Source organism: Phoca vitulina, unplaced genomic scaffold (genome assembly GCF_004348235.1).
Source record: "Phoca vitulina isolate PV1807 unplaced genomic scaffold, GSC_HSeal_1.0 scaffold2, whole genome shotgun sequence".
NCBI classification, from domain to species: Eukaryota; Metazoa; Chordata; class Mammalia; order Carnivora; family Phocidae; genus Phoca; species Phoca vitulina.
In genome coordinates this window covers 8142955-8168559 of record NW_022589705.1, presented here as the reverse complement: position 1 = coordinate 8168559, position 25605 = coordinate 8142955, and the positions used below count along the sequence as shown (strand labels likewise).

The window sequence follows — 25605 nt, the reverse complement described above, 5'->3', positions numbered from 1 at the left end:
ACAGGGGCTCCTAGATGGCTCAGTCAGTTGGGCACCCAACTGTTGGTTTCAGCTCAGATCATGATCTCAGGGTCATAAGATCAAGCCCTGCTTCGGGATCCCCACTCAGTGGGGAGTCTGTTTCTCTCCCTCTGCCCCTTCTCTCACTCTCTCACTCACTCTCTCTCTAAAATAAATAAATCTTTTAAAAAAAAATCAATTGACCATAAATGCATGGGTTTATTTCTGGGCTCAACTTGATTCCATTAATCTAGATGTCTGTTTTTATGATTTAATTACTGCAGCTTCATAGTAAGCTTTGAAATCAGGAAGTGAGTTTTCCAACTTTGTTCTTTTTCAAGGTTGTTTTGGCTGTTTGAGGACTCCTGTAATTCAATGTGAATTTTAGGATCAGCTTGTCCATTTCATAACGGCAATTGAAATTTTGATAGGGATTGCACTGAATTTATAGACCAACTTGAGGAGTGCTGCCATCTTAACAATGTTAAGTATTCCAATTCATAAACATGGGATGTCTTTCCATTTATTTAGATATTCTTTAACTTTTTCAACAATACTTTGTCATTTTTAAAAAGTGTACAAGTCTTACACTCTTTGGTTAAATTTATCTTTAAGTATTTTAACACTTTTGATGCTATTGTAAATGGAATTGTTTTTTAAATTTCTTTTTCAGGGATGCCTGGGTGGCTCAGTCAGTTAAACGTCTGCCTTTGGCTCAGGTCATGATCTTGGGGTTCTGGGATTGAGCCCCACATCGGGCTCCCTGCTCTGTGGGGAACCTGCTTCTCCCTCTCCCCACCCCCCACTCTCTAATAAATAAATAAAATATTAAAAAAATAAATTTCTGGGGCACCTGGGTGGCTCAGTCGTTAAGCGTCTGCCTTCAGCTCAGGTCGTGATCCCAGAGTCCTGGGATTGAGCCCCGCATCAGGCTCCCTGCTCTGCGGGAAGTCTGCTTCTCCCTCTCCTACTCCCCCTGCTTATGTTCCCTCTCTCACTGTGTCTCTCTCTGTCAAATAAATAAATCCTTTAAAATAAATAAATAAATTTCTTTTTCAGACTGTCCACTCCTAGTATATAGATATATGACAGATATAAGGAAGGACTTGTTTCTGCCATTTTCCTATTTGTTTTCTATATGTCCCGTAGACAATAATTTTGTTGAACTCTTTTGCTAGCTATAACGGTTTTTTTTGTGTGTGGATTCTTTGAGATTTTCTATGTATAAGATCATATAATCTATGAATAAAGATGGTTTTTTAACTTTTTCCCTTCTGATTTGGAAGCCATCTTCCCTCCTTCTTCTTACTCAATTGCACTGGCTAGCACTTCCAGTACAACGTTAAACAGAAGTAGAGAAATGATGTCCTTGTCTTACCTTGATCTTAGAAAGAAACTTTTCAGTCTTTCATCTGTAAATATGTAGTTAGCTGTGGGTTTTTCACAGATGCCCTTTATCAGTTTGAGGAAGTTTCCCTCTATTCCTTTTTTCTTAGTGTTTTTATCATAAAATAGTGTAGGATTTTGTCAAATACATTTTCTGTATCAACAGAGATGACCATGTGGTTCTTATTCTTTTTTTCTATTAATGTGGTATCTTACATTGACTGATTTTCATATTTTAAACCACCCTTGCCTTCTTGGGACAAACCCCACTTGTTCCTGGTGTATAATTCTTCTAATATGCTGCTGGATTTGCTGTGCTAGGTATTTTGTTGAGGATTTTTGCATCTATATTCATAATGGATATTAGTCTATAATTTTTGTTTCTTGTGATGTCTTTGTCTGGTTTTGGTATGAGGGTAATATTGGCTTCACAGGATGAGTCAGGAAGAATTACTTCCCTTCTATTTCTTTGAAGAGTTTAAGAAGGACTGGTGTTTATTCTTCTTCTAGTTCTCGGTAGCACTTGCCAGTGAAGGGATCTAGTCCTGGGTTTTCTTTGTTTGGAAGTTTTTAAATTACTGATTCCATCATCTTCACTTGTTATAGGTCTACTCAGATTTTCTATTTCTTGAATCAGTTTTGGTAGTGTGTTGTTAGAAATTTGTCCATTTATCTAATTTATAAACATATAATTGTTCACTGTATTCAGCTTTTAATTTCTGTAAGGTAAGTAGTAATGTTCCCAGTTTCATTCTTAATTTCAGTAATCTGAGTCTTCTTTTTTAATTGGTCAGTCTAGCTAAAAGTTTGTCAATTTTGTTGATCTTTATTTTTTTAAGATTTTATTTATTTATTTGACAGAGGGAGAGAAAGAGCACACAAGAAGGAGGAGCAGCGGAGGGAGAGGGAGAAGCAGGTTTTCCACTGACTCGGGAGTGCGACACGGGTCTTGGTCCCAGGACCCTGGGAGCATAATCTGAGCCAAAGGCAGACACCTACCTGACTGAGTCACCCAGGTGCCCCAATTTTGTTGATCTTTTAAAAAACCAACCTTTGGTTTCATTGATTCTATTGCTTTTCTATTCTCTATTTTGTTTATCTCACTCTATTCTTTGTTACTGCTTTCCTTCTGCATGTAGTTTAGTTGGCTCTTCATTTTCTAGTTTCTTACGGTATAAAGTTTAAGTTATTGATTTGAGATCTGTTTTTCTTTAGTATGGTGTTTACAGTTTCCACTTTCTCTGTATCTCTTAAGTTTTGGTATGTTGTGCTTTCATTTTCACTCATCCATCCCAAAGTATTTTCTATCTTTTCTTTGTGATTTCTTCTTTGACTCACTGGTTGTTTAAGACTCTTGCCTAACTTCCACATGTCCCAATATTGTGAAATTTCCAGATCTCCTTGTGTTTTTGATTTCTAATTTTATTCCACTGTGGTTGAAGTACTTTGTATAATTTCAATCTTTTGAAATTTATTGAGAATTCTTTATATCATATGATATATCCTAGAGAATGTTCCATGTACACTTGAGAAGAACATGTACTCTACTATTGTTGGATAGAGCGCTATATGGACGTCTGTTAGGTCTAGTTAGTTTATAGTGCTGTTCAAGTCTTTCATTTCATTGTGTATCTTTTGTCTAATTATTCTATCCATTATTGAAATGGTGTTGAAGCTTCCAACAACTGTCTATTCCTCCCTTCAATTCTGTCAATTTTTGCTTCATATATTTTGGGTCTCTGTTATTAAATGCATATAAGTTTATAATTGTTGTATCTTCTTGATGAATTAAACCTCTTTTATCATTATATAATGTAATTATCTTATAAAAATTTTGTTGGAGCGTCTGGGTGGCTCAGCTGGTTGAGCATCTGGCTCTTGATTTCAGCTCAGGTCATGATCTCAGGGTTTCAGATCAAGTCCCGTGTTGGGCTCCATGCTCAGCACAGAGTCTGCTTGTCCCTCTCCCTCTTTTCCTCCCCTTGCTTGCTCTCTCTCTCTCAAATAATTAAAAAAATTTTTTTTGTCTTGAAGTCTATTTTGTCTGATATAGGATAGCCACTGCATCTCTCTTTTGGTTACTATTTGCATGGAATATCTTTTTCCATACTTTTACCTTCTACTTCTTTGTATCTTTGTATCTAAAATGAATCTCTTATAGACAGCATATAGCTGCACTGTTTTTTAAATCCATTCTGCCAATCAATGCCTTTAACTGCAGAGTTTAATCCATTTACATTTAAGTAATTAATGATAAGGAAGGACTTGTTTCTGCTATTTTCCTATTTGTTTTCTATATATCCTTTTTTGTCCTTATTTCTGGCAGTAATTGTGTTAGGTATTTTCTAGCATACCATTTTGATTCCCTTCTAGCTTCTTTTACTATATTTTTTTAGTTATTTCTTAGTGGTTAATAATTAACAATTACTTTTAACATCTTAATTTACAGCAATGTAGTTTCAGTTAATACCAACTTAGTTTCAATAGCATACAAAACTTTGCTTCTATATAGCTCTTCCCCCACCCCATACCTTATGTTGTTATTGTCACAAATTACATTTTTATAAACTGTATGTCCATCAATATAGATTTATAATTAGTTTGACATTGTTGTCTTCTAAATCATATTGAAAAAATAATTGTTGCAAACCCAAAATACATTAACTTTTATATTTGCTTATGTAATTATCTTTACTGGTGTTCTTTATTGCTTTGTGTGGAGTCAAGACTGTCTAGTATCCTTTTATTTCACCTTGAAAAACTCCTTTTAGCATTTCTTATAATATAGGTCTACTAGCAATGAACTCTCTCAGTTTCTGTTTATCTGGGAATGTCTTAATTTCTCCTTCATTTTTGAAGAATAGGTTTGTTGGATATAGAATCTTTAGCTGTGGAGGCACCTGGGTGGCTCAGTCAGTTAAGCACCTGCCTTTGGCTCAGGTCATGATCCCCGGGTTCCAGGATCAAGCCCCGAATTGGGCTCCCTGCTCAGGAGGGAGCCAGCTTCTGCCCCTCTCCCATGCTCATGCTTGTGCGTGCTCTTTCTTAAATAAATAAAATCTTAAAAAAAGAAAAAAGAAAAAGAATCCTTAGCTGACAGTTTTCTTCAAAATTTTGATTTTGTCATCCCACTGCCTTCTGGCTTCTATGGTTTCTGATGAGAACTCAGCTGTTAATCTTATTGAGGATCACTCATTCATGATGAATCACTTCTCTCTTGCTGTTTTCAGGAATTTCCCCTTGTCCTTGGTTTTTGAAAGCTTGATTATAATGTGTCTCACTGTAGATTTCTTTGATTATATCTTACTTCAGGTTCACTGAGCTTCTTGATCTTTATTTCTAAACTTTTTTCCTAAATTTCTTTCTAGATTTCTAAATCTTTATTGATATTCTCTAGTGGTGAGATATCCTTCTCATGACTTCCTTTTGTTCTTTGTACACGGCTTCCTTTACCTCTTTGAGCATATTTACAGTATCTGATTTAAAGTTTTTGTCTGGAAAGTCCAAGTCTTGAGGACTTCCTTGAGGACAGTCTCCATTCATTTCCTTTCTTTTCTGTGTATGAGGCATAGTTTGTTTCTTTGAATGTCTTGTAATTTCTTTAAAACTGCACCTTTTGAAGATTATAATCTAGCAACTCTAGCAATCAGATTTCCCCCTCCTCCCCATGGCTTGTTGTTGTTGTTGTAGTTATTTGTTTAATGACTTCTCTGAACTAATCTGAAGTTTGTAGTCATTATCATATATGACCAGTGAAGCCTCTGCTCCTTTAGCTTATTCATCAGCCAGTGATTTGATAGAGATTGCCTTAAACACCTGGAACCAAAAACAAAACAAAAAAACCCAAGTCTGCAGATTGGTTCTGTGTGTGTGTTGGGGCACACCTTCAACATTCAGTCAGGCAGTTTACAACTCTGCCTTAGCCTTTACTTTCTGTTTGTGCAGAACCTGAAATTTAGACAGAGCTTAGGGTCTTAAGTCATTTCTGAGCATGTGCCCAAACCTGGGCATGTGTGGGACATCTGAGATTCCCAGGAATATGTCAGAGTTTTTCAAAGCCTTTATTTTCCAAAGTATCTCATTCCCCAGCCTTTCCTCTCAAGCTTTCTGGTTTGTCTATTGTTTGCCCCAGCTGTTATCACTTGCCCCAGGGCAGCAGGGACTAATGCATTTGCCTTTAAATGTTTTCAACAAATGCCCCCCCCCAGTATAGCTGTGTCTGCGCTGGGAGAGTTCTGAATTAACCCAAATAAAGGCAAGACCTTTGAGCTGGTCCTTCAGAGAGCCAACCAGACAGGTCAAAATAAACAAGCGCAATTCTTTAACAATAAGATCCATTCCACTTCCTCTGGTAGTAGGAACCTATACCCAGAATGCTGACTTTTGTCTTCAAAGCTGCCACTGAGCAAGGGAGTGGGGGATGGAGCCAGTGTAAGTCAAAACACCATAAAGCTCACTTACAGAAATTTGGCTGTTTTTTTAATTGATTAAGCATTCTCTAGGATGCTTTAAACTTTTGATTAGTTTCCAGAGTTTCAATAAAGTTGATTCACTGCTTTTGAGTTCCCTACACTGTGATTTTTGCTCCACCCTGGGAAGGTCTTCTTAATAATGATAACATATTTTGGGGGGTGGGGTTGTTGAGGGATACAAAGGACAATGCTAAATTCACATCATTCAGGAAGCATTTCTTGATTAACCCCAACTGGGGCCATATTTTACTCTTGGCATTTATTTAGTATCAGATTAATACTTATTGATCTGTTTCACTTAAATATTAGGTTAACTTATAATTTTACATTTGCCTTTTCAAAATATAGAATCTATACAAAGAGCTATAAAAAATAAATGCTACATTTTCCTTATTTTGAATCCTCTTTGCATGCCTCCAAACCCATTAGCAACTAAAGTTCTCAGGACTGAATGAATGCTTTAAATGAATGATTTAAATGAAAAACAAAATTTAAAAAGGTGGCATAAGTATTTTAGTACTCTTTAACTGTCAAGAATTATCACCAATTAGATCAACATTCTCCATTTAAAAAAGTATCTCTAGGATAATTTCTATTCAAAAGCACTGATAAGTTTGTAATTTCAGAAGCAAAGTACAGATGTCTATGAACACTGCAAAATTTGTCTCTAGTATAGAAAAAAAGAAAGGGGATTGCTAATGACTCCAAGTGTCTTAGGAAGAGACATAAGAACATGAAATCATTTGCCTGAGTTTCCTTCAAAACAAACTTACTTTCCATATATTTCAAACTTACTCATTGTTTAATTCTAAAGCTTGATAGGCTGCTTTGATTCGAGCTGGAGGATTTCTTTCCCTCCATGCCTTCTGCATAACTGTAGGAAAAATATTTCAAAAAGTAGATGAGATGGTAAACATAAATAATCTTATGCAAAACGTGTGAAGAATGAGCTAGGAGAGTAAACAAAGATTTAAATAACATGTTCTTAAACATAAGAAACTAGAAATTGGGGTGCCAGTTCATCTTAATCTTATGAGAAATTTAAATTAAATTTGGAAGCATCACACATAAGAAAAATATATTCTTTCTCTGATTTGAGTACAATATATAAGGTATTTAATCCAGTTAATTACACCATTATTATACATGAACATTTATATTTCTAAATGCATATTAAAATTATGTGACATCACATTATAATCAATATGAAATATTCTAGTTCTTTTATCACTTTGAAAAGGGCCTATGGAACTGTTAAAAATATACAAAACACTTAAAAACAAAGTCTTTGTCTAATCAATGATTCAATCCGGGAAGAATGTTTGAATTTGCATTTTGTACAAAAAGGTGGAACAAGCAATTAATTTAGAATTTAGTACATTTATGGAAAATGTCTGTACCAAGATTCAACAAAAGCCTGAATTAAGATCTCTCTAAAATAATAATATTAGTTTTGCTACCATTTACTATACCAAAATGAAAATTTAATACTAATAAATACTAAATAAAATTTCATACTAAACAATAAGTTTGTTAAAAATTAAACAAACAAATAAACAAAGTAGATTCATGAAACTATCTGGCCTATTTCAAGTTCGATAAGAAAAATAGAGAATCTATGAATGTTGCTTTTGGAACAAAACCTACAACTGTCCAGAAAGAATAATGTGGAAAATGTTTGAGTTTTCCTTTGGAAACAAAATATTAGTCTTGGCTTAGAAAAGAAGACAATATATTCCACTTGTGTAACAAAAATACATTTCTCATATCGAACATGTCACCAGCTGTCTGACAGCTAATGCTTCCTGAACTTGACAAATTGATGCAAGTCAGCACCCATCTGATAATAACCAGGTAAAGAATAGGATTTTGCTGAAACTTTAAAATATTACATAAAAATAAAGAATAATATTAGACTTGCCAGTTTTAATGATGGGGCTTTCTTCTTTAACTTACATGATTTAACTTACAAATCAAATTTGGATACTGAAATCTTAATCAACATTTTAAATGGCTATTTGGTCTTCTAGTCTATTAAGTATATGTCAAAATTTATTGAAATAATTCTTTTAAATTATTAAGTTACACCCAATTTTTCGCTAATTATAGAAATGTTGTAATAACCATCTTTCAACATCTACCTTTGCATGCCTGGCCCAATATTTCCTTTCTGGAAGTGGAATCGTTGATTAAAATGTATGCATCTTTTAAAAGATTTTGGATATAAACTCCCAAACTCTTCTCAATAAGATTGTATTAATTTACATTCTTTCAGGCAGTGGAGGAGAGTGGAGGATAGAAACAGAGAGACTGTTTCCCTACTTAGCAACACTGAGTAGTATCAATCTTTGCTAATTTAATACATGGAAACTATCTCATCTTCTTTGCACTTCTTTCTTTTTTACTAAGGTCATCTGATCCACCTTTAAGCATTTTTTCTTATTCGTATTCTTAAGTTTTCAACTGCTCTATCCAGACTTTCAAGATTAATCCTCACAACTTATTCAGTTCCAAGTCAAAGGGGAAAGGGGAAATAAAGTACAAGAAGAAAAATTTGTATTTCTTTCTAAAACAAGGCTTAGGAATAATTAAAAGGAAAATGCTGATTTAGTATTTAACTGTCCTCTTTTTTTTTTTTTTTTTAATGCAAAAAGGTGGTTTTATTAAAGCACAGGGACAGGACCCGTGGGCAGAAAGAGCTGCTTAACTGTCCTCTTTAAGAGCTCTTGATATGCTTAAAAAACAACACAAGCAATCAGCAATTCAATCAAATTTATCTATTTTTTTAAGTTAAATAATATTCCAATATGCTATCAAGCAGAAAAGAGAATAGTCAATCCCAAAATCAGAGGTTGTAAATGTAGATGCCTACAAAGACCAAGCAGAAAACATAGATGCGTAAACTAAAAGCATGTGCACTAAAGGAGAGAGTCACAGCTTGGGTCTAATTGATTATTACAAGGTGGACTTACAGGTCCAGTTTTGCCATATTTTCCAACTTCTAAAAAGTGTAAATCTGGGTTCAAATGTTAAATCTCCTGATTCTTAAGTGTTGAAGAGAAAATACCATGAAAACAAATTATTCCAAAAACACTGCTGACCAGGGGCGCCTGTATGGCTCAGTTGGTAGAGCATGAAACTCTTGAGCTCAGGGTTGTGAGTCTGAGCCCCACGTTGGGTGTAAAGATTACTTAAAAATAAAATCTTAAAAAAAAAAAACAACGAAAAAAGAATACTGCTGGCTGGTCCTGAAGATATGTTTGTTTTCTGCCTTAAATAAATAAATGAATAAGATGAGAACAGAATCTACTAACTTAGTAACTGATGACAATTCATCAGGAGAAATTTGTAATATCACACATATGTATACATTTTTTAATATAAAACTACAGATATAAATCATTACCTTTATGTGAGTGTCTGAAAAGATCAAAATGGATCAATTCACAGATGGAGTCTGTCCTTGAGCTCGGTATTTACATGGGATTATGCATACCTCTAGAAGTACACGAAACTTTGCAAGGACCAAAATAGCATGTGTGGTTTTAAGAAAACCAATTTATAAAGTCTCAACATTATATGACTCTTTCCTAGAACTGATCTACTTGAAGAATGTTCCTCTGATTGGTCTATGCATCATGCTGGTTTCCCTTTCCTACCCAACATCTGCTTCGCCACTCCCCAAAAGATATATTCCCTTCTTCTACTTTACAGAAAAAACTCTTACTTCTCATCCCTCCTGAATCTTTTTTTTTTTTTTTTTTTTTTTAAAGATTTTATTTATTCATTTGAGACACAGAGATACAGAGAGAGAGAGCATGAGCAGGGAGAGAGGCAGAGGGAGAAGGAGAAGCAGGCTCCCTGCTGAGCCAGGAGCCCGATGTGGGGCTTGATCCCAGGACCCCTGGAATCATGACCTGAGCCGAAGGCAGATGCTTAACCATCTGAGCCACCCAGGCACCCCCCTCCTGAATCTTTCTAAGGTGCAATCCCTAAAGTGTAAAAATCTCCAACTGCCCAAAGGACAATTCAAAGTTTGGGTTTTGGGAAAGCCATTTGTTTGTCAAGGCACCTACAACAGGAATTGCTTTTACTTAACAGTGAAGCTTGGCTTTAGAAATAAGAGTATTCTAGCCCCTGGATACTCTGAATGCAAGTATGTTGTAGGGGAGGGAGCGATAACAATTTTTATCAGTTCCACTTATCAGCACCCCTCGCCCCTTACTGTCAAAGAATGTGTTGCTACTAAGGGAAGGTCCCCTCACAGCAAGGCAAAGGGGGCACTAGTAAAGGATAATAGGGGCGCCTGGGTGGCTCAGCCGGTTAAGCGGCTGCCTTCGGCTCAGGTCATGACCCCAGGGTCCTGGGATCAGGCCCCGTCTCCGGCTCCCTGCTCAGCGGGGAGCCTGCTTCTCCCTCTCCCTCTGCCTGCCTATCTGCCTACTTGTTCTCTCTCTCTCTGTCAAATAAATAAATAAAATCTTTTTTAAAAAAAAAAAAAAAAGGATAATAAAGGCGGTGGAATCTTATTTTGGCCAAGTGATAGGCTCTAGGCAAAGCTCCAAGAATTATCTATCTTTCTTAGAATCTAAATTCTGAAGAGAAATGGTTGTCACAGAGATGCATGTTAACATGTTTATTTGACTTAAAATGAAGTCAGACTTTTCTGTCAGAAAGTCGGTCTGATTTGGTTGATAGAATTGACAATGAGAACTCACCCGGCCAACAAGGTTATATGGAGAACATTTTCTAAAGCTGAAAATACCAAATATGTAGCTCCAAGGATTTGACAAAAATATAACTAAAGTACATGATACCATTTAGAATCTTATGATAAAAGGAAATTAAAATTTTTAAAAACTTACACAAAAAATTTTACTGTGGAAAAGCATGTGTGATAAGACTCTCAAGTATATAATAATTATAATAAAATAATATAGACGTATGAAATGGATGAGTTCAAGAAGCAAAAGGACTTACATAAAATTTACTACTGCTAAAGAGTATTCATCAATGTCTTTTTCAATGGATAATGGTGGGTATCAAGTCATTAGATTTCTTGAGATACATTCAAATATAGGGTATTCTAGTTTTATTTTCAACTGTCTTTAATATGCTAAAAATCATATTCTTTGCAATTATTTAATCTTATGATATCAAGTTAAAAATGTTTGAAAGGATACATAGTTTTTCAAAATCCTTTAGGAGATAAGTGAACAAAAATGTTTTAAGAGCACAGCTTTAGTGGATAGCCATGGTTGCTACTTGAAAAGCCTGCCAATGTCTGCAATTCTGCTTGTGACAAGGAGGAAAAGCCTTAATTTCTAGAGTTACTTTTAGAGTCAACTTTAGTCCTTAAAGTTAACATGACATACTAATTTCTATTTCTGTTATTTCCCCAACCCAACACTTTTGCCATTAATATAAACACTAAGCATGTAAACATAAAGCAATTCCTTTTTCTATTTGCAATTAAACCCATTTATGTAACCATTCCAAAGATCCTTGGATTTCCTGCTATCATCCACCCTTAGTATATTTAGTCCAACAGATATAGATCACAAAAAATTCACTTCAATGCTGGAAAACTGGCTATTTTTCAGACCCCTAGTGGTGATTTTCTTTTGCCTATCACTACGGTGAGTAGAAGCAGTAGTAGTATAGTGGTTAAGAGTCAGACCTGAATTTGAAATCCAGCTTTATCATTTATTACCTAGATTACTTGGCATATAACTTGATTTTCCTTTGCCTGCCTGCCTGCCTTCCTTCTTTCCTTCCTTTTTTCCATTCCTTTATTTCTGAGGCTGATAAAAGTACCTATCTCATAAAATGATTGGGAATATTAAATCAGTACATTTATATAAATTGCTTGGAACAGTGCTTGGTGCATAATAAGTGCTATACAAGTGTTAGCTATTATTAGTGAAACTGCTTAAGACATCTGTGACACCAAGGTCATTCACTGATACTTTCATCAAAGAATAAATATTAATATTTACTGTATGCCAGACAATGTGCTAGACGATAAAGATTCAAAGATGATGAGAATATAGTCCCTGCTTTCCAAAGTTTCCCACTCTATTAGGGAAGATAAACATTAAAACAACATGAATGGAGCACTGGGTGTTATACGCAAACAATGAATCATGGAACACTGCATCAAAAACTAATGATGTGGGGCGCCTGGGTGGCTCAGTCGTTAAGTGTCTGCCTTCCGCTCAGGTCATGATCCCAGGGTCCTGGGATCGAGCCCCGCATCGGGCTGCCTGCTCTGTGGGAAGCCTGCTTCTCCCTCTCCCACTCCCCCTGCGTGTGTTGCCTCTCTCCCTGTGCCTCTCTCTGTCAAATAAATAAATAAAATCTTAAAAAAAAAAAAAAAACTAATGATGTAATGTATGGTGATTAACATAACATGATAAAAAAAATAAAATAAAACAACATGATAAAATTAACAAGTAAATGTTTGTGGTTGAATAAATTAACTAGAATGGTTTCAGTGAGGCTTGGACTAAGTACTGTAGAACTGCAGAGAAGAAAGTGTTTAACTCTGGAGTTCCCAGAGAAGGGTTCCTAGAGAATGTGACTTTTAATTTGGATCTTGAAGGATAAAAGCAGGAAGCATAAAAGTGGGAGGATAGATATGAAAGGAGAGGGCATTCCAAGTAAAAGAATAGTGATAAAGATCTCTGTCTTTAACCATGTATTTAAGAGTCTCAATACTATAATCCATAGAGAAGACTTAGACCTAAACACAGACATTTCTATGATCTTCCACCACTTTCCATGCACCTCTAATTTATGACTGGGATAAAATATACTCCATTTTAATCTACATGCCATGCCTGGGTTTACACTTTGCCTTACTCTTATGTATAATTGCACATGTTAATTCCCCAGACCAAACTGGGTATACTGTTCTCTGCATGAACAGTTGCTGTATTTGATCTGAAAGGTTTTTTAAGTAATAAAAGAAGTAATTTTACATTTTTATAAAATACTTTAAATTCCTTATAAGAAAGGTAGGTAGTGTAACAACCTAGTTTACATTCATAATTAGTTTCAATTTTATCTGGGTCTCTTATCCATGATGCAAAACAACCTCAAGCCAAATAACTTTGTATATTATAATTAGTAACTCTAAAGACTTTTTAAAATAATTTTCATCACCACTGTTTACCCCATGAACAGATATGACACATACCTGTGTCTGAAGGACGTAAAAAGTCCGTGTCACAGGTGAAAAACGTCTGATGGTCCTGAGCTGACAAATTCATGTCATAGTATGTAAGTGGCTCTTTACCAGTCACCCAAGTGTATCTTTACCAAAACACAAGAAAATATGTAAATTGAACATGAGAGAACCTTTACCTACAACAGACACTATTTAAAATGCAAAAATATACTGCTACAACTTCTATTTCAGGATGTTTTAAAGATTTTACTTATTTATTTGAGAGAGAGAATGAGAGCATGAGAAGGGGGAGGGTCAGAGGGAGCAGACCCCCCACTGAGCAGGGAGCCCGATGTGGGACTCGATCCCGGGACTCCAGGATCATGACCTGAGCCGAAGGCAGTGGCTTAACCAACTGAGCCACCCAGGCGCCCATATTTCAGGATGTTTTAAAAGCTTATTATCAGAAAAACAAGAGATAACAATACAAACTACTTAGAGTATGACAATAAAACATCAAAAATCAAAAGGGAAAAGGCCAGATTATTAGTGCTTCTAAATTAGATGAGGGGATAGAACAATTTGACTTAGATACATACCTTATTAAATATACTTAAATTCTCAGTGAATTAGAATTATTAAAAGTAAAACTACAAAGAAGCTAGAAGAAAACATAGGTGGCCTTTTATTAGATGTCAAAATGGTAAAGGGCTTTCAAAGCAGAAAGCAAATAGAAACTTTTTCCAGATTTTACTAAATTAGAAATTTAAACTTTCATATCCCCCTGAAACCCACAACAATTAATAGCAAGTTAACAAACTGGCTAATAGGGGCGCCTGGGTGGCTCAGTCGTTAAGCATCTGCTTCAGCTCTGGTCATGATCCCAGGGTCCTGGGATTGAGCCCCGCACTGGGCTCCCTGCTCAGCAGGAAGCCTGCTTCTCCCTCTCCCACTCCCCCTTGCTTGTGTTCCTGTTCTCGCTATCTCTCTCTCTGCCAAATAAATAAATAAAATCTTAAAAAAAAAACAAAACTGGCTAATAAATACATTTTTAAAGGTCCAATCTCAGTAATTAACAAAGAGTGAATTAAATTAACAAATTTTTACTTTTCATCTGTCAAATGGCAAATATATGTTGCTGAGGATGAGGTGGAATATGGACTCACACATACTGCTGGTATAAGTGTAAATTGGCATTTACATTTCTCTTTCCAAAAATCAATTAGGTAATATCTATTAGGAGTCTTAAAAATATTCACATCTAGGTAGGGGATGGGTGTGTGGAATTCTACTATGCCATTCTCTCTACTTTTTAATTTTTGAAAATCTCCATAAATAAAAAAAGAAAATAGTAACAGGGAGAGGGGAAAAACTGTTCAACCCTTTAATTCCGGAATCTCAGTGCTACAAATCAGCCCTAAGGAAATAATCACAGATGTTTAATATCATATGCTAAATATTTATATATAAAGATACCCCTCTAGTGTAAATGTTGACTGTGAAACATAATCTGTGACCCAGATAGGGGAGCAATAGGTAAGGTAAGGTACCTCCATACAACAGAATAGAGTACAATCATTAAAAACCATGTTTTTGAAGAAATTCATGTATGAAGGGGCACTTGGGTGACTCAGTCAGCTTTAAGCGTCTGACTCTTGATTTCAGCTCAGGTCATGATTTCAGGGTCCTGGGAGTAAGCCCCTTGTCAGGCTCCACACCCAGTGGAGCATCTGCTTAAGATTCTCTCTCTCCCTCTCCCTTTGCCCCTCTGCTTCACCCTCTTAAAAAAAAAAAAAAAAAAAAGCAATTCATATATAAAGAAATTCTGTGGAAAATTCATACACTGTGTTAGAAAAAAAGGATGTAAAATTATATACACATAATGATGCCCAAGTTTTGTTTCTATACATGCATACAGAAGAGAGACTGGATGGAAATACTAATAGCAGTTTTCACTTAGTGGTAGGAAAAGGTGATTTTTACTTTTTCTTTTTTTTACTTTCCTTTTGATACATCTCTTCATTTTTCCAATTTTCTACAGTGACTATACATACATTTTAAAATCCAAAAAAAGGTATTTTAAAAGCACATTATAAGTATTATTTAAATGTACATGATAAAAGATTTTAAGTAATTTAATAGTCCAAGTTGCATTGCTATTTAAAGTTTTTAAGCTATTTTGCGAGAAATTATCGTAAAGAAAAAAAAAAGTAGGGGCGCCTGGGTGGCTCAGTCGTTACACATCTGCCTTCAGCTCAAGTCATGGTCCCAGGGTCCTGGGATCGAGCCCCGCATCGGGCTCCCTGCTCAGCAGGAAGCCTGCTTCTCCCTCTCCTGCTCCCCCTGCTTGTGTTCCCTCTCTCACTGTCTCTCTGTCAAATAAATAAATAAAATCTTAAAAAAAAAAAAAAGTAGATCCTTGTTCAACTAGCAAAGTTTTGCTACATATTCTAAACTTGTAAAAAGACTACTTATTAACGATCTACATTATTCCCAAAATGATTTAAAGGAGTTAAAAAAATATAATGTACAATATTAATGACCTTAATTAGAAGCAAATAAAAAAGACTCAGTAAAAGCAAAAATTTGAACATACAGTGAGCCAGGAATGAATCTAACATATGAAATACATATCAGAGTTCTGCACACTTACTAAACGCTGACTACAATAGGACTTTAAGCTTTCTAAAACCACACAATGATTATCAATGCAATTGAGACTTTTACATTAAGAGAAACTAATCATTCAAAAAGAAGTATAAGTGTTCCCGATAACAAGACAGGAAATTTATTTTTTTATATCTTTGTGAACACTGTAAAACAATAAGAAATAGCCTAAAATCTTTTTATTTCAACAAATGGACTGAGAAGTTCAAGGACTTGTTTCTTGCAGAATCCCTTAATAAAGACTAAAGGCATCACTCATAAAAACCTAGCTTTCCCTTCCCAGGATATTACTATCCTACACTATCGAGTCTTTAAGCACAGGGATTATTGCTCAGTCACTCTGTATCCCCATCATTTTGCACAGTGGCCATACATAGTAGACACCTAATGTTTCTTGTTCAATGAATTAAATAACATGCCCCAGTCTACCTCCAGGTAAAACACAATTCTTATTAAAACAAAGTATCTTTGGGTTTAAGTGTCAAAAGCTGTTTTCTCGTTTAGAGTTAAAACCAGAAGAGAAATGGACATAGTAGTGTGGACAGCAAATAGAAATATAAAATACAAGGGGCGCCTGGGTGGCTCAGTTGGTTGAGCGACCAACTCTTGATTTCAGCTCAGGTCATGATATCAGGGTCATGAGATTAAGCCCCATGTTGGGGGAGTTCGCTTGAGAGTCTCTCTTCCCTCTGCCTCTGCCTCTGCTCCTCCCCACACATGCGTGTGTGCTCTCTTTCTTTCAAAAAAAAAAAAAAAATTAAAAAAAAATACTATACCCTGGTACTGTTGCACAAATGAAGTTCATATTCAACGTTCAAATTGATATTTTCTTGTGAGTCCTCAAATTTTGGAATTGAGCATATATGTATAACCATATGTTGACATTTGTACTTCTTTTCTTAATCTCATGAATTCTCTGAAAAGGCTTTTTGCCAAAACCAGGAGCCAAATGTATACTTACTATTATCACAAACATATGGTTTGAAGCAATGTTTCTCATGATTATTGAAGTAAATACAGTGAAGATGCTGCCAATTAAAGCTTGGGCTAATCATTTTACCTTATTATACATCAGTGTCTCCAACTAGAAGAGCTGTGATGTGTTTATAAAAACAAATGTTTCCGTAATACTTCTACTCTAAAACTAATGCTATAATTATACTGAAAGCAAAATGCAATACCTCCTATATTCTGCTCCTCGGAAAAGATTTAGAGGGTTTCTCCATACCTTGCATTCTAAAAAACAAAGGGGAGGAAAAAGGGAAATGAATTAGCTTAATCAACTGCAGTTAAATCTTAATTTCACCAACATTCATTGTATAGTCACTGTATGCTATGCACAGTGCTAGCCAGACAGCACAAAGATGAATAAGGCCTGGACCACCCCTGCTGTCACGCAACATACAATTAAATCTAGTCAGTCTCCTATTTTTATCTCTATAGCATTTAGTTCATAATTCAATTACAGCACTTCACTTAACATATTACAATGTGATTATCCATTTGGTTTTCAGTTTCTCCCTTTAGAATATGAGCTTTTACAACTTTGTTCATTTTTGTATTCTTGGAGCCTAGCACAGCATTTGGAACTGACTTGTTTAAATGAATGAAATGTCACATGAGAGTCAGTCACGTAAACTACCATCTAAACTGTGTGATAAGTGCTATAGTAGAGATACTTTTTGTTCCAAGAGAAGAAAAAAAGAAAGTGATTAATTTTTCTCTGGGGAAATTAGAAAAGGCTTTAGAAAGGAGGTAACATCTGAACTGACATTGAATCATGGTAAAAGATGAGTAGAAGGTTGCCAGATTAAGAACATTCTAAGGAGAGGAAGGATCATAAAAGCCACACAGTATAGCTAGGCTAGAGTGCAGGGTAGGGAGTGTCTTCGCTCTCTGTATGCAATGATATACTCAATCTCACAACATGGAATAAGATTACATAATGCATTATTGTCATAATTATTTATATACTGGACTCAGCTTCTTGCAGACAGATCTATGTCATATTCATCTTAATATGTCTCATTCTTAGGAGTTCTGTAATTATTTTATGAAAGAGGAGAAAAGAAAAGGGGAAAGAAAAATACCATTATTCCTTCCTGTACTCTTAAATGGTTGCCAGTCCCATCCCTACTATTCCTGGTCAATACCATTCATGCTTCAGGGCTCAGCTTAAATGGCACTCTCTCAGAGACTTTCCCTGACCACATCTAAAAAGTGGCAGTATTTTTCTACTAAACTAATACAACTCTAGTGGTTAGGTTTACTGAACAAATGAGACTTTATGGCACTCTATGGAATTAGGTCATTTCTATTATCACTGTATGAATTTTACTGATATCAAATTAAAGGGACAATAATCCAAAAATATCATTTCTATCTGGCCTTCAAATTTTTACTTTCCTAATTGCATATCATTAATAATATTTACTTTGTATTACTGGATTACATATAGAGGAATAGCCTACAATTAAAGTATGACAATGGATTATGTATACATGAATAACTAAGATTTTGATGCTTTTGTAAATATATTGAGAAGAAAAAGTATTTTTCCTAACTTTGCTATGTTGGCAGAAACGGCTAATTGTCTCTGTTCTCTCCTTTATCTAAGAAGATCTCCTAATTACTAGCTGAGCATATGTATGCTAAGAAAATGGTTACAATTTCTAGCTTCCCTTATAGCTACTTGTGGCCATTTGGCAGAGGTCTGACCAGTACGAAGTAAGCTGAAATAGTATGTAACACTCCAAGACGTATCCTTGGCTGCTGTGGGATTGAGTAGGGGGAAAGGGTGGCCTTCTACTGGCCTAGTCTCCTTCCTGCTGATTAGAATGTGGGTATGATGGCATAAACGAGAGCAACTGTCTTGGACCACAAGGAAAAACTTCACTTAGAGATGGCAGGCTAACAAAATGGGAGACTGGGTCTCTGATGATCATTGCTCTCCGTATCAGCTGCAGATTACCTATATTTACATGAAAGACAAACTTCTCTCTTGTGAGTTTTCTCTCTCCCAGAGACAAACACAATCTTAACTATACAGCTCTGAAAACTTTTTACATAAATAGTCACCTGACAAATTCTGTCTGCTGGTTTCACTTTCTCTGTTGCTAGAAGGAGAACCTGCCTCTGAAATGCTTTCTGTTCCTCCCATCAGTGGTCGCAAATGGCTCACAGATACTTGTTCAATAAAAGATGTGCCGTGCTTATGGAAGTACCACCATTCAAATATCTATGACAAACAAACAAAAAATCCTTGACTTAAAATAGAACTGATCAGCAGACATTTGAGCTCAAATTAAAACATTCTTTCATGATGTTCCCGTTTAATTTAATTTTAAATGTACTCTCCTCCCAAAAAATAAGCCAAACATAAGATTCCCCAATAGCACATGCCAGGCAAAAATAAAATACCTTTTTTATAGCTTTGTTATGAAATTTAGACAAGCTGAGGCAAAACTAGAAGAAATATATCTGTAAATGAAATATTAAAAAAAACAACAAGAAACAAGGGTGCCTGGCTGGCTCAGTCAGTAGGGCATGTGACTCTTGGTCTCTGGGTTGTGAGTTTGAGCTCCATGTTGGGTGTAGAGATTACTTAAAACAAACAAATAAACAAACCAGCAAGAAGCATTTAATCTGTAAATAATCTTCTGTTACGTTACATTGTCATTTTACTCCATCTGTAGCATAATTAAAAGAAAAACAATTTTGAAATAACTAGCATGGTGGATTAAGACTAGGGCTAGAAAGCCCACATTTGACTCCCAGTCCACCTGTGTGCTCTGGGTAAGTCACTTAACCTCTAGCCTCTCAGAGCCTCAATGTCCTATCATTAAATATGGTTAACAAGAATTGTAAATGCCTTTTAAACAATGAAGTACTACTCCAGTATTTGGCAGTATAATTAATGTAGGTTAAGAGGCTGATTCTCATATTGAACCATTTAAAAATCAGGATATTCACTCTTTTATGTTTTCAAGATCTATCACTGTTATAAAAAGAAGAATCAAAAGAAGCTCTGTGGGAGCGCCTGGCTGGCTCAGTCAGCAGAGCATGCAACTCTTAAATCTCCAGGTTGTAAGTTCAAGCCCCATGTTGGGCTAGAGATTACTTAAAAAAAAAAAAAAAAAAAGCTCTCTGTGTTGAATTAGAAGAATGTTTCATATTTGGACACTCTAGCATTCTCAACTACCTTTACCTGGCTCTTTCAGGTTTCAGCTTAAATGACAGGTCCTCAGGGAACTTTCCCTGATTCCACAGAACAGAAAAGAGTATTATATGCACTCCCACTGGATCTTGCATTTTCCTTTCAGAGTAATCTTTTCACTTGTAATAATTAGCTAAACAACTGGCTTCATTGTTATTCTTCAAGCTCCCAAGCACGCTAGCTCCTACCCCTTCAGATGGAAGTAACACAAACAGCATAGATAGCTTCAGTATTTCAGGGGGTAAAAGAAATTATAAACATAATAACCTTCGCTAATAAAAACTCATCAATATTATAAGGGTCATGACACAGTTTAACCTTTAAAATGTTATTTGAATTTCCTAATTTTCTTATTGTATATTGTTATAACCACTATTTTATTATTAGCTACTGTTGTTAATCTCTTACTGAGCCTAATTCATTTACTTAAAAAAGTTTTTTTATTTGAGTATAGTTGATCCACAATGTTACATTAGTTTCAGGTGTATAATATAGTGATCTGACTTCTCTACACATTATGCTTTGCTCACCACAAGTGTACCATCACCATATGATGCTATTACAGTATGAATTTCTTAATTTTTGTAAATTTAAAACTCTGGTTTAAAAAAGAACAAATGTTAAGAACTGTTTTATATATTATACATGTTATGTTTTATACATCTATAATGTATATGTAAGCTTTTCCGCCCTTATAAATGAGGAAATTAAGACTCAGAGAATTATGTGACTTGCCCAAAGTTATCAGCTATTAAGTGGCAGAGTTGAGACTCAAAACTACATCTTCTGGTTCCAAGACTAATGCTTTTTCCACTCATCAGTTGTTTAGAGATAGATCATTCTCTTTATTTAGATTTTTACATGTTATTGACTAAATATGCTAAAATATGCTTAACTATGAGTGGGCTTTATAATCAGTAAATTTTAACTAATTTAACTATACTAACACATAGATTTCATCTTAAATTCCTCAGTATTTTTTTTTTTTTGATCAAGAGAAAATCCCTTTCTTGTCTAGCATTTCACTTTAACAAAATGGCCAAGTATTAGTCCCTATTAAAAAAAAAACCAGAAACAAAAGACACTCCAATACAAATGCCATTATTTCTACTATAATAGAAGAGCACCATCTAGAGATGAGAAAAAAAGCACAGAAAAATTCATTGGTCATGTATGCCATACTTCCTAAGATTTTTATCTGTAGCAGTATTTTTCCAAAGTTTATACTAGGAGACACTAGTTCCCAGGGATGTTAATAGAGATTATGTATATATATTTTTTAATTTCTTAATTGAAAATGATAGTTCAGCCAATTAAGACAAGGGAAAGCTGAATGAAAGTTAAGTCATCTCAGAATAATAATGGCCCAAAATTCATTAAGTGCTCACTCTGAGCTAGCTACCATGTTATTGAAAGCTCTTAGACACATTATCTCATTTAGTTTTCATAATCCTATGAAGTTGATATTATCATCCCCAGTTTATAGATGAGGAAATTAAAGCTTAGAAAAGTTAATTAACTTGCTCAAAGTCACACAACTAAAGTGATGGTTCTGAAAACTAATATAATATTGTACGTCAGCTATACTTCAATTAAAAAATTTTCTTCTGACAATTAAAACATAAATAAATAAAGGGATGGTTAGCTTGGCTCCAATACTCTGCTCTTAAATACTCCAGAGAAGATAACTGGCAACCTATAGGCTGAATTCAAGACATAATTTTTCGTTTGCCCGATGTTGCCAAGATTAATGTTGCCAAGATTGGGAGACTTTTATATAAAAACTTGTTGCATCCAGATTCTTTCAAATCATATGAAAAATTGGAAGATCTCATTATAGTGGTCTGCAAATCTATATGGCAACAACTAGCTTTATCCCCTTCCAGAAGGAGCATGCATTGTCCAGATTACCCAGTCCTAAAAGTAAATAAGGAACCTAATTTTTACACTCTATTTCATTCATTTTTGTTACTAAATTGGGCCCTGCAAGCATTTAGTTGGGAACCCACCACCAACCCCTGCTCCTTCCATTATACAATAGTCTTTCATATACAAATGAATACTGCCAGTCTCTAAAAGTGGAGAGGAAGATGCAGTGTTTTTTCAAATTCTGAAATATGTTGAGAATGCTGATCTATAAGTATTTATAATTATTGTAACCATAAAGATATTTGATCTTTAGATAAATACCAAACCATGAAGGAAATGGAAACTACTTACAAATATTAGTCCTGATATCAAAGAAGATGTTCCTGTAAGTGCCACGTAGAATTTGGGTGTCAATGAATTTAAAAATACTGTCACTGCAAAAGGAAAAAAAAAAAATCAAAGTTTAAAAAAAACGCAAATTCAAAATACTCAAGTTAAAATATGCAGGTGTCTTTATGAGTGGAGGAACATAAATAGTTTTAATATCTAGTATGAGATTCATTTGAGAAAGTTGTAATTTTTAAAAAGGTTTTTTTTTTTTTTTAAAGATTTTTTTAATTTATTTGACAGAGAGAGAGAGGGAACACAAGCAGGGGGAGTGGGAGAGGGAGAAGCAGGCTTCCCGCTGAGCAGGGAGCCCAATACGGGCTCGATGCGGGGCTCGATCCCAGGACTCCGGGATCATGACCTGAGCCGAAGACAGTCGCTTAATGACTGAGCCACCCAGGCGCCCCTAAAAAGGTACTTTAAATTCCCATTCTATCATATCTTAAAAATTACCTTTGAACATGTAAGGGTAGCATTTTAAACTGATAATTTGTTAAATAAGCAAATCAAAATGAGATAATTCAGTTTACTTTTGAGAATAAATTAAGAACCTATCAACCATAACTTCGACAAGAAGTTTTGCAAATCCCGAAGGATAAACTAAACAAACATCCTGTTACAAAAGAGATTTAGAACCACTCCCTAATTATTTTGGTGAGGTACAAACCAGTGTTTCAAATTAGAGTATGTGTATGTATTTGGTATGTCAGATAGAGAGGCAAAATAAACCAAAGACAATAGCAACAGACTGAGAGAACTCCGTGAACCTGACTCACTGAAAGCCTGGACCAGATTTTTCACTTCAAATAACTGTCTCATAAATACTACGGGTTTCAGAAATAAATAAAAATCTATCATAGTTAACTACTCTCATCTAAATGGTGATCTAGTTAACACGTGGAAAAATAAATGATAAAAGTCAATGAATAATATTTCACTGAGCATGCAAACCACTAGTAAGCACTTCATTAACCAGTGACAGAGACACCAAATTAGCTCTTTCAAACAGTCTAGGAAGGCCAATTTATTTAGTTTTAGTATGTTAGTTATATCTGAACTTACATAGAACCTATGTTTTAAAAAGTCCAAAATATTTCAGAACATTATCTCACAGTATTTCAGGTCATTTTATGAAGTAGAAAAGGAGACATTTGCCTTTTCTTGCTGCAGAAAAATAAACCACAGGTACTGATAGTCACAGTCATCACACAGCAGAAATACTTTCATCTTGTTCAGAGCTTGAGTGAAAATACTGTAATGACATGGTAAGAGGCCCTGGCTCCCATCCACTTTGTCCTGGCTACAGGTAAAGGATAGTATTTGCAGAATCCACGGGGATCATCACTTCTTATACGTCTTTGTATCTTCAGCTCAGACTAATATAGCAAGCTTTCTACAAATGTTAAAAGAAGTAAGGAAAGAACCCATTACTGTTTGTAGCTCTCTTTCCCTTTACTTCCTGTACTGTTTTATTACTCAAGATAAAGCCTAAAGCAAAGAATAGACCAAGATACCACGAAAACTTTCTTGACAGAACTATCTTAAAATATGATAATAGTTGGCTAAGGTCATGGCATTTTTTTCCTTTTAGGTCTTTGCAGAAGCGCTCATCTTTGTTGTCTGGGTGTGGGAACTCTTAGCTAATCCGCGAAAGACTCAAAAGAATGATTTTCAAGGGATCCTACCAATGCTGGGAGTGTATATAAATTCTGCAACCGATATGAAAATGCTCTCATCTGTCATACCACCTGAAGCCTACAGCTTGTCAGGTGGCTCTTCCTCGGGTAAACGAGGACAGAAGAGAGGGGGCGGATCTTAAGAGCTCAAGGGAGGAGCCCATAGCCGCGGCTCAGGTTTGACAATCAGCTGCGGAGTTGCTACTAGGTCGCGCACCACCGACTCATTCTCCAAAGCCCTCCAGTGACTGCGGAGAATCTCTACCCTTTGCCCCTTGCCCCCGGCCCCTCTTCTAGCTCCCCCGCCCGTCCCCAGGGAGGTCTGGGCCTCTCACCCGCAGCCAAATTCTCACACAGCCTCAGCGGGACCCTCAGAGCGTAAAGCAGTCCCAGCCCCGCCACGAACCACAGCGAAGCCCCAGTCCCCGCCAGCCCGGCCCGCAGCCGCTCCCTCCAGCCCAGCGACAGGTTCAGGCCGGGAGCAGGTGCAGGAGGAGATGCCGCCGCACTCGCTGCTTCACCCAAGCCGTCACCGTCCGCCATCTTGCCGCTCCCGCAGGCTCCGGGAGCTGGGAGGGGAGAAGGGCAGGAAACCGGGAGTCGGGAATCCTGGGATAGTGGCGGACCTGAAGTTGGCCTCTGTGGAGGCTGAGTCCCAAGGAAAGCGGACCAAGAAAATTTGGAAGGTGGAGGAGAGCCCCAGGACTGGGGTTACCTTTCCTTCGAAGGGCGGGAAGGGGTGACTAGCGGCACATATTCTGGAGGAACTGGACTGAGATGTGATCTCGGAGTGAAATGTTTTTGCTTCCATACGTGTGAGAGTCACCTCTCACCCTATTCCTGGGGTTGGAAAAGCCACCGACCGTTCCAGGGCCCGAGCAGCACTTAGCCCTTTGGACTCGGGCTGCCACGGAGATCACTGGTACTGGGAAAACCTACAGTAGCAATTGCTATTTGGTCGGATGGAGCTCGGGTGTCAGGAATAGTCGAAACACGCTCCCAGCGTCTCACAGATGAATGGGGGAAATGAATGTAACTCAGTGAGGAAGCGATTAGACTTAAAATCATTTAAGAAAAAGGCTTAAGGCAGCGTTTGAGACTTCCCGGAGCGGCGACGCTCGAAGCCACCACCCCGCCCGTAACTGACATGGCGCCCTCTAGGTCGGCGTTTCCGGGCGGGTCCTTCCGACGGCCCCCGCGGTGATTCCATCACTCAGCTTCCTTCCCGGCCTGCCTCGCGCCGGGGCCGGGTTGGGCCAGAGCAGCCCAAGATGGCCGACTTCGAGGACCGGGTGTCGGATGAGGAGAAGGTAAGGGGTCCGCCTCTCTCTCTTGCCTCCTCTCGCGACAGGGAACAGGGGCCCGACCTGGCAGCGGTGGGAACCCTGGCAGTGTCCCCAGGAAAAAGAAGCTCCTTGGCCTGTGCTGGCATACGCTCTGCAGTTGGGACGCTTCTCTCTTTAGGGGCTTTCGTCTGCCTCACGGTGGCCCCAGTTCCCCATTCCTCAACTCTCTTTTTCTCCTCCTGGGCCTGAGGCACAGCCCAGTGACCTTCGTGCAAGAGAAGAGACTTTCCTTTATTGAATCGTGACTGTGGACTTTTTTCTGTAATTAGGAGAGGGGGCAATGGTGATGTCTCGACGTATCAAGAAGCAGTTATTTTACCGCCTTTAACTGTTGGGGCTCTCCCCATCCCCCCATTTTTAAATATGATTGAGGCTAGTTTAGGGCGAGTCACTTCCTGGTCAGGGTGGCCTCTTA

At 36.7% G+C, this 25605-nt stretch overlaps 2 protein-coding genes across 9 annotated transcripts in view; one reads left to right on the top strand and one right to left on the bottom strand.

The window, feature by feature from the left end:
• The window catches only part of ST7L (suppression of tumorigenicity 7 like), a 123461-nt gene that overhangs the window by 45250 nt on the left and 52606 nt on the right, over positions 1 to 25605 (bottom strand). For 5 of the 7 annotated variants that reach the window (XR_004301397.1, XR_004301399.1, XM_032421405.1 and 2 more), the window contains exons 1-6: positions 24180 to 24425; positions 22133 to 22215; positions 18775 to 18934; positions 16878 to 16932; positions 13060 to 13175; positions 6654 to 6732 (exon numbers count right to left, since the gene is read on the bottom strand). Coding sequence is in view for 5 of the 7 variants with exons in the window: in XM_032421405.1 (XP_032277296.1) it covers positions 6654 to 6732; positions 13060 to 13175; positions 16878 to 16932; positions 18775 to 18934; positions 22133 to 22215; positions 24180 to 24387 (701 nt within the window). In the remaining 2 variants the exon portion in view is untranslated. Of the gene's footprint in view, positions 1 to 6653; positions 6733 to 13059; positions 13176 to 16877; positions 16933 to 18774; positions 18935 to 22132; positions 22216 to 24179; positions 24426 to 25605 lie in introns of those variants that run through there. The other 2 variants (XM_032421444.1, XM_032421429.1) reach the window with 2 other exon arrangements.
• Positions 24268 to 25605, top strand: part of CAPZA1 (capping actin protein of muscle Z-line subunit alpha 1) — a 49688-nt gene continuing 48350 nt past the window's right edge. Inside the window, exon 1 of one of the 2 annotated variants that reach the window (XM_032421457.1) lies at positions 24268 to 25154. In XM_032421457.1, the coding sequence (XP_032277348.1) occupies positions 25116 to 25154 (39 nt within the window). In that variant the 5' untranslated portion in view covers positions 24268 to 25115. The remainder of the gene's footprint in view (positions 25155 to 25605) is intronic. The other variant, XM_032421466.1, reaches the window with a different exon arrangement.